The sequence below is a fragment of the Tachypleus tridentatus genome, unplaced genomic scaffold, assembly GCF_004210375.1.
Source record: "Tachypleus tridentatus isolate NWPU-2018 unplaced genomic scaffold, ASM421037v1 Hic_cluster_2, whole genome shotgun sequence".
NCBI lineage: Eukaryota > Metazoa > Arthropoda > Merostomata > Xiphosura > Limulidae > Tachypleus > Tachypleus tridentatus.
Genome location: NW_027467782.1, coordinates 32,192,703 through 32,202,702, shown reverse-complemented (window position 1 = coordinate 32,202,702; position 10,000 = coordinate 32,192,703). Strand labels below are relative to the sequence as shown.

Sequence of the window (10,000 nt, the reverse complement as noted above, 5' to 3'; positions counted from 1 at the left end):
TAATATATATATATATGTATATTTTATTATTTTTATATATATATTTATTTATTTTTATATATATATTTATATATGTATATTTTTATTGTTTTATATATATATTTATTTATTTTTATATTTAAAATATAAATTAACTGGGGAGAGATATTTAGGACTAGCTTCATCATGTATGATGTACCTGTCCAGTTCGCATAGTATTTCGTTTATCATCCAATTCTTATTAAAGTACATTATTGTACTATGTAGGAGTCTATCTGGTATGGTTGGTATGTTCGAATATTTGTAAATGAACTGAGATGATATAGTTCTTGGAACTCTGTATGCAGTTGTGAGGAGTGTGTTTTGGATTGTTTGTAGTTTGGTTTTAATTATTTTATTGCTTACAGTCATCCATGCTGGAGCTGCATAATTTATTACAGGTCTAATATATGTTTTATAGATTTTTAGTATGTTATATGTAGATGCTCCACTGTTTTTACCAGTTAGACTCTAGCATAGTTAGTTCTTCGCCAGACTTTATTTTTACTTTCGTTCACATGATTGATCCAAATTAGTTTTGAATCATAGGCCAGACCTAAAACTTTTACCGATGGGGCAGTCTGGAGTAGTGTGCCATTCATATATAATTCTGGCTGTTGTTTTTTTGTGTTTTGTCAATTTCGTAAAGACTACGAGTTGTGTTTTTGCTGTGTTTATTTTTATTCTATATTTTTGACAGTATTCACTTATTCTATTTAGTTGCGGTTGTATGTTAGTGGCTGCTATCGTGGGTGTTGCGGCACTTTTCCAGACTGCCACATCATCTGCGAACTGTGAGGAGAATCCATGATTCGGATCCTTCAGTGGCATATTGTTTACATACATGATAAAGAGTATAGGGCTAACTACCCCTCCCTGAGGGACACCAGCTTCAGGAGTAAAGTATTCAGAAAATGTTCCCTCAACATTTACTCTACACTTTCTGTTTTCCAAAAAGTTAGATAACCAGCGAATAATTCCTCGCGGTAGTTCCATTTCATTCATTCGGAACCTTAGACCATCGTGCCATACAGTGTCTAATGCTTTCTCGATATCAAGGAAGCAAGCGACAGTACATTCTTTTTTATTGAAGCTATCTATTATGGTTTCGGTTAATCTGATTAGGTGGTCTGTCGTTTGTCTAAATTTCCTGAATCCATTTTGTTCTTTTGGTAATTTTGATGTTAGCTCCAAGAATGTGGAGAGTCTATTACTGATTATTCTTTCAAGAATTTTTCCTACACAGCTGGTCAGGCTGATTGGTCGGTAGCTATTAGGTTTATTTGCTGCCTTTCCTTCCTTATGGAACATTAATACATTTGCAAGCTTCCAAGAAACTGGGATGTATCCTGAGGATAGAGATAGGTTAAAAAGTGAATTTAGGTGGTCAAACAATTTCGGAGTGCCTTTTTTAGAAGGGTAGCTTGTATTTCATCTTCATCTGGTGCTTTGTTTTTTGTGTTTTTATTGCTTCGAGTAGTTCTTGAAGGGATATTTCATTTGTTAGTAACGTGCTTGTATAATCTGTGTTGGAACTTCTATTTGTATCAGTTATGCTTATTGGAAAAATTGGTTCAAATTGATGTTTATTGTTTAATATGTGATTAGTGACTTTATTGTAGAAATTTGTATCCATATCTGGATCAGTATGAGTTTTAAAAGTATTTTGAAGTTGATCTTTGAAAGCTTTGGCTATTTCTTTATTTGTGTGTGCTATAGTGTTATTATGTTCGAGTGCAGGATATTTCTTTGTGACTGTATTTTCATTGGTGAGTCTTTTAAGATGTGACCAGAATTTTTTCGGGTCAGTTTTATCATTTAGTTTTGAGCAGTAGTTGTCCCATTTATCTTGTTTTTGTTGTTTTATTTGTGTTCTGATGTGATTTCTAATGTTGTTTATTTGCGTTTTGGTTTCTCTGTCTCTTGTTATCATGTACTGTTTTCTTAATTGTCTTCGTTTTTTGATTAGATTGATTATTTCTGTGGTGGGTTTCCATGTGTTGTTTGTTGTTTTATGGTGTTGTTTTGGTATTGTTAACTTGGCTGCTTTCTGAAGGCACTCCGTAATTGTTTGACAGTAGTTATCCATTTCAATATGGGTTTTAACTTCTTTTATAACTTTATTAGGTAATAGGTTGTCTAATTCCTGTTTGTAATTTTGCCAATTTGCTTTTCTGTTATTAAATTTTTCTTTCCTAAGTGTTATATTTTTATGGGGGGCGAGATCGAAGACACAATATATTGGAAGGTGATCACTGTCAGCATCTTTTCCCACTTGAAATTTTATTATTTTTTGGCTCAGATTATATGTACACATGCACAGGTCTAGTATGTCACTGGAGTTAGTCACTGGCATACGCTGTATGTGTAGGGGTGGTATCATTTAATAAGACTATATCGTTATCATCTATGAATTGTAATAGACTTCTACCATTGTTGTTTGAGCTCCGGCATCCAAAGGTAACATTTTTACTATTTAAGTCACCCATAACTATGGAGTTTTGGTTGTGGGAAAAGATGTTGCTGAGTAATGCTATTTCTATTTGTTTATTAGGTGAGCAGTAAATTCCTGCTACAGTTACTTTTGTTTTATTTCTTTGCAGGATATCGACAGTAACATGTTCGTTGTTACTGCTCAGTTTAATTTCTATTACTGATAGCTCCATTTTGTAGAGCAGCATAATGCCTCTGTTTTCATTATTTTTATTTATTCTGTCTTTCCTTATTGTTGAATAATTTGGTATTTTAAATCTATTGTTATTGTATATCAGAGTTTCGCTTACTATTATAATGTGGGGGTTAGTTTCTTGTATTAGGTCTTCGATCTCATGTTTCTTGGAAGCTATTGCACCTTGGATGTTGATATATACTACTGTGAACATTATGCTGTGAGCATGTAACCAGTAAGTGTTGATATTATGTAGGGCATGTGTGGTGTGATGTGTTTTTTGGAGATATTAATCAGTAATTCGAAGCAGTTGGTTGTTTGGTTCGGTTTTGTGTATTCTGTTACAAATTCTGAAAATATGTTTTTGATTATGGTTGTGAAAAGGCTTGTTTTATCTGGTGTGTTAGTATTCGTTTCTTCGAAGGTGGTGCTGTTTTCTTGTGGCTTTTGTGTTTGTGTTGAGGTATTCTTTTCCTGAGTAATAATGTTCTGTTCTTGCTGTTTGTGGGGTTCTTTTCCTTTTAACATTTCTGCATATGTGGTTTTAGTTGTTTTATTAAATTCTGTTGATATGTCTCTTTTTGGTTGTCTGTTTGTATTTGGTTGATTCTGTTCTGATGATGGTGTTCTTATCTGATATATACGTTGTTTTATTTGTTTGTATTTATCACATCCTTTATAGTTGGCTGTGTGGGTTTGACCACAGTTACAACATTTGGGTGTTTCTTTATCTTTTTTTGCACTGGGAGATATGGTGTTCCCTGCCACAGCCGCAGCACCTCGGTGTTGCTAAGCAGGCTACAGAAACATGTCCATATCTTTGGCAATTGTAGCATTGTGTTACTACAATTGCCAGAGTTCTTAGTTGTTCTACTTGGTATTTTTTATACCAAAGCGTTATTCCATTATTTAGTAGTTTTAGAATGTTGTAACTGTCGTCTATGTCTATATGTATAAGATTAGTGGGTGCCTGTGTTTTCTTTGAGATTATTCGCTGTATATTATTATGTGGAATGCCTTGTTCTTTCTTTAGTGATTTCTTCAGGTGGCCGCTGCTGTACTAGTAGTCTTTGTAGTCAATCGCACTGGTAATGTGTTACATATTTTTTTCAGCTGTATTAGTTGGGGAAGTCTATCTATTCAATCTTTCCTTTTCAGCGTCGAGAGAACACGTCTGTAACTTTCTCACTGTCGCCAAAGAATCCCGTAAACGTTTGTTTGTTTGTTTTTGAATTTCGCGTTAAGCAACTCGAGGGCTATATGCGCTAGCCGTCCCTAATTTAGCAGAGTAAGACTAGAGGGAAGGCAGCTAGTCATCACCACCCACCGCCAACTCTTGGGCTACTCTTTTATCAACGAATAGTGTGATTGAACGCCCCCCACTGCTGAAAGGGCGAGCATGTTTGGCGCGACGGGGATGCGAACCCGTGATCCTCGGATTACGAGTCGATTGCTTTAACCACCTGGCTATATAATATGTGTGTGTTTTTCTTTTACCAAAGCCACATCGAGCTATCTGCCGAATCCACCGAGGGGAATCAAATCCCTGATTTTAGCGTTGTAAATCGGTCATGCACTGATGTCATAGAAACTTATTAGGTGACTTAAACAGTGTAGCTTACTGCTACTTAGAGTAGTCTGCTGTTAAATGAGAGTAAAAATATATTTGACTAAAATATACCAAACATTGCGACATTATGAAAACAGAAAGTTACTGTATTTTTTAACTATAACTTACGAGTTTGGTTTATATTTAATAAAGATTTAAGTATTATCGTACTAGCAAATCGACAGCCAGACACGAACGAACGTGATTGTGAATTATTTTAATAGGACAATCTACGAGAAGAGAAAACAACGCGATTCCCTATATAACAATGTATGTATGGAATAGCCACGCGTTTTAGTAATTATGCGTTCCAACAATAGTCTGTACGTCATGTTGCCTAGCAATTATGATTAACTTAATATTGTTGTTAAGAAAGACGCTGAGAGTATCGAATTAAAACTTGAGCTATGAAGTTTAACAAATCTTTGCTGTTTCCAACTGCAGATATTACGTTAATTAAAGAGGTTTGTTTTTCATTCTTTGTTTTCATTTTTTAAGTTTAAAATTGATGGACAAGTCAGAGTGAAGGTAACCTTTATAAACGTATCACATTCCATGAAAGAGCAAGTGTATAGATTATACTTTCATGTTAAAATGTGTTCAGTATACACCGTCATTGTTATCAACCTAATAATCTGCGCGAAGCCTAATACTTTCCCTTGTAAACATGGAGAGCTTTGGCCCCAAAGTGTGAAGACAAAATCTTTCTGTTAAGTGTTTTTTTTCTACTCTGATTACTGTCTACAGCTACTAAATGTTTTTCTCACGTAGCATTTCAGTATAAGTTTACAATGTTAGTAAATACTTCCTCTACAGTCATGCAGATAGTCTAGTTGTTTTGAGCCAAAGAACGCCAAATCAATCTCCATCAGTCTATCAGAGAAACGGCTGTATTATTATAAACCATATTTACAATATATTTATCGAAACTGAATGAAAAAGTACTTGTGCCCGATTCTCGTATTATCTCTGTCACTTCAGTGTGGTGCATGTTAAACCTTTGAGTAATATATCATTAATTGTTCCCGTACTTCTACATAAGTTTTAACACTTCCAACGCCTTGACAGTGTTTTCTTAAATAATTCATACATTTCATTTTATTTCTCTTATATATATCATTTTAGTATTAACAGAAAGTTTCTGTCTTTTCATTCTTCACACAGTATAACACTAATTCTTGTATTATGTCTACCACTTCAGTGTAGTGCGGGAGTTCGATTTCTTTGTGGCTTTGCTGAAAGAAAAACACTCACACACACACAACGCCATTATCCGCGATTCCTCAAGGTAGACATCGCAAACAGTCCATTGTGGTTTTACTATAAAACCACAAACAAACAAAATGATTAATTGACAAAATTTCAAACATTATAAATTGAATATGTCAATGATTTGGTTTACATAAGAAACGAACAATTAACGTATACAGCTCAGCCGCATATGAATATTACGGCCATACTGATCTTTATAGATTTATATCTTTATTTATTTTACTCAATATACCGACGTCGAAACAGTCAAATGTTGTTTTTCGTTTGTTTGAAGCTAAGAACATTGTTAAACCATGGTTTATCTGTGCTCTGCCCATCACGTGCATCGAAATCCGGTTTCTAGCTTTATCATAAGTCCAACATACCTCTGTGCCACTTAGGGGACATCAAATTTAATACTAATTATATATACCCATTCTTTCCAACTGAAATTAGGGTTCTAATATCGGCAGTGGGCAGAGCACAGAGGGATCATGATGAAACTTTGTTCTTAACAATAGACAAAGTTTTCCTTCTCTAATGTCCCCCTCCGGTATAGGGGTAAGTCTAAGATTTACAACGCTAAAATCAGGATTTTGATTCCCATTGGTGGACTCAGCAGATAGCCCGATGTGACTTTGCTTTAAGAAAAACACACAAATATGGAATAGCCGAGTGGTTAAGGCACTCGACTCGTAATCCGAGGGTCGCGGGTTCGAATCTCTGTCACACCAAACATGCTCGCACTTTCAGCAGTGGGGGGCGTTATAATGTGACGGTTAGTCATACTATTCGTTGGTAAAAGGGTAGCCCAAGAGTTATCTCTTGTTTTACAGTCCTAAATTACGGACGGTTAGCGAAGATAGCTCTCGTGTAGCTTTGCGCGAAATTAAATAATAAAGAAACCCTTAATACTGTAAAAGTTCAGTATTATTGTACTTGCAAATCGACAGACAGACATGCACGTGCATGATTTCGAATGTTTTGAATAAGACAATCTACGGAAAGAGAAAATAAAATTATTCCCAATATAACAATATATATATTGGAGAGCTAGCGCGTTTTAGTAACAATGCGTTCCAACAATAGTCTATACGTCATGTTGCCTAGAAATAATGATTAACCTTATATTGTTGTTAAGAAATAGGCTGAAAGTATCGAATTAAAACTTGAGCTATGAAGTTGATCAAATATTTGCTGTTTGCTACTACAGAGAGTCCATCAATTAAAGAGGTTTGTTTTTTATTATTTGTTTTTGTTTTTTAAGTTTAAAATTGTAGGACAAGTCAGAGTGAAGGTTACCTTTATAAACGTATCACATCCCATGAATGAGCAACAAAAGTGTATAGTTTTTCCTTTTATGTTAAAATCTGTTTACTAAATGCCAACGGGGCCCGGCATGGCCTAGCGCGTTAAGGCGTGCGCCTCGTAATTTGAGGGTCGCTGGTTCGAGCCCGAGTCGCGCCAAACATACTCGCCCTCCCAGCTGTGGGGGCGTTATAATGTGACGGTCAATCCCACTTTTCGTTGGTAAAAGAGTAGCCCAAGAGTTGGCGGTGGGTGGTGATGACTAGCTGCCTTCCCTCTAGTCTTACACTACTAAATTAGGGACAGCTAGCACAGATAGCCCTCGAGTAGCTTTGTGCGAAATTCAAAAAACAAACTAAATGCCGACATAGTTATCAACCTAATAATCCGCGCGAAACCTAATACTTTAGTTAGCAAACATACGAGGACAGCTTTGAGTAATATATTATTAATTGTTCCCTTATTTATACACAAGTTTTAACACTTCCAACACCTTGTCAGTGTTTTCTTAAATAATCGATACGTTTCATTTTCTCTCCGTTATATATATCATTTTAATGTTTTACATTAGGTTTAATCTTAGTTTAAACAAGTCTTTTGACAAACATTTAGTTTTCTCTTACACGTATGGGGTGGCACGAAGTAACGTGTTTTTGGCTTCTTTATCTCATGGTCCCAATGGATATGAATCCTTGGGGTGGCTATCCTTAAATATATAGCACTATTCGCTGATACTTTTATAACACACCACAACATAAAACGCAGATCGTGTTTGTCAGCATCATATCTCGAACTCGAGATCCTCGATTCCCTAATCTGCTATGGTAACGACAATGCCACACTCAGGCCACTTTACGTTAGTGTAATGTATTTAGTGATCTATTAAACACTGTGCTAGCGACCACCAGCTTCTACAACGTGCTACATTATACACTCAAGTCTTAAAGGTTCGTGTTATATTATAAGAAACAAAAACTCGAATATTATTGTCGTATTACACTCCACTCATCATTGTCCTTTTATTAAATCTTTTATTACTATTATGAAAAGAAAGGTGATTATCATCACTAATATTTATCTATTTGTTCACTTTATTTTCAGAATTACAAACCCATGTTTTGGCAACGTATTCTTAGATTTGCTTGCCTGGTTTTGGTTGCCACAGTGGTGGAAGGACAGAAGATATATGACAATCTTTATCCTGACAAGTCTTCTTCCACTGATAAAAACGAACTACCGAAAATACCAAATCAAGGGTACAATAAGCAGAATGACATCCCTGCAGTAACGCATAAAAATAAACTAATGTATCAATATTTAGGCAATTGGATAATGAATACTTCAAAAAAATATCTTGATTTCGTTGGATCTGATCGTAATAATCCTGAACAGTATAACCACGATTACAGACTAGATCAGCGGCCATCCTACGGAAGTAGTTCTGAATTAAAGAAAATTGATATACCCATGAAAGATCAAAGTATATACAAATTTCTAAACAAAACTCATAATAAACATTACAAAAAGTTTAATTACGGAGACGCCGACAAAGAAGAGCACACTAAAAACAATTTCAGTTATAATGGGACAATCCAGAAACTTTTTTGGGATAAAATCGAACTACTGAAAAGAGCAAATCAAGGGTACAATAAACAGAATGGCATCCCTCCAGTAACGCATAAAAATAAACAAATGTATCAATATTTAGCCAATTGGATAATGAATGCTTCAAAAAAATATCGTGATTTAGTTGGATCTAATCGTAATAATCCTGAAAAGTATAACCACGATTACAGACTAGACCAGCGGCCTTCGTACGGAAGTAGTTCTGAATTAAAGAAAATTGATATACCCGTGAACAAAGACGCCAACAAAGAAGAGCACACTAAAAACAATTCACAATTTTCCTTTCGCTCAAGAAAGAAATTTATGCATGATATTGTACTGAAAGAAACTCTTAATTATATTATGAAAGGTTTAATTAATGAAATGGCTAAAGAGCGAAGCGTTACTGGTATCAATCATACAAGAAGCACAGAAGAGCACACTAAAAACAATTCACAATTTTCCTTTCGCTCAAGAAAGAAATTTATGCATGATATTGTACTGAAAGAAACTCTTAATTATATTATGAAAGGTTTAATTAATGAAATGGCTAAAGAGCGAAGCGTTACTGGTATCAAACACACAAGAAGCACATCAACCGAGATTCCTACTACTGTTATACCATTGAAGTAAGTATGATTTTCTGCCCAATGTACGTGTATGTTAAATATTTAGCTGCATGACAAGTTTAAAACTTTAAACAGGTACTTTATAGACGTATCATATATACTATGTTTAGATAATTAGTTGTGAGCACAAAGAAAATTCTTTGGTTTAGGTTTACGATTGCAGACTAGGTAGACTAATTGTGTTTTTTTTAAACCTAACGTTTAAAAGAATAGAAAAATCAATAACCCAGACGCTTTTGGAAAGTGGACTTTCTTTCATCGGGAGTATTTATTTTATTACTGTTTATTTTACTGCCCGTAGATTTTCATCTGTTATAAAACACCTCATTTTGCTTACAACGGCTTGTATGCGATTTGTTGAAGGTTTCTACAGTAGGCTAACATTTCAACATCTAAATCATAGCTTCAACATTATGATCATTAAATATACGAGGGGTCCGTATGGCCCCAGGTGTAAGGTGGATATTTTAACGTGCACTAACAAATGTTAAAACTAATAAATTTAATTTATCTGATTTAGCATTGATATTTGACATTTTTCATCTTTAACAAACAAATGATTTAATTAGGGATACCTGTTCCACAAAGCTTCATTAAATGCCTATGGTAAACTCAGTCCTTTTTCTTTTCTTAAAATAGTTTGCCTTTTAACACAGTCTTAGTCCTATTCTTTGTTTTCATGTGTAAGAAGTTTCCCACTAATCTAAAGTACTGTAGAATCACATACAATATTCCTCTTTTTTTATTTTTCCTTGTAGGTAATGTAGTATTAACAATTTGTTTACTGTCAAGGTTTTTTATTTATCATGTCTTCATGGACTGTTCCTGTGTTAGATATTTAAAATATCAATTCTTTGTAATAATTTTCATCGATGTAGGTATTTTGTAAAAAAAAAAAATACATTTTTGGCA

The 10,000-nt window shown here is 34.5% G+C and overlaps 1 protein-coding gene across 1 annotated transcript; it reads left to right on the top strand.

The window, feature by feature from the left end:
• The first annotated feature begins 2,397 nt into the window (after positions 1-2,397).
• LOC143242266 (uncharacterized) lies at positions 2,398-9,092 on the top strand. Its single transcript, XM_076485633.1, has 2 exons — positions 2,398-2,478; positions 7,956-9,092. The coding sequence occupies exons 1-2, from the start codon at positions 2,428-2,430 to the stop codon at positions 9,090-9,092; spliced, it is 1,188 nt and encodes a 395-aa protein (XP_076341748.1). The 5' UTR covers positions 2,398-2,427.
• The last annotated feature ends 908 nt before the right edge of the window (positions 9,093-10,000 follow it).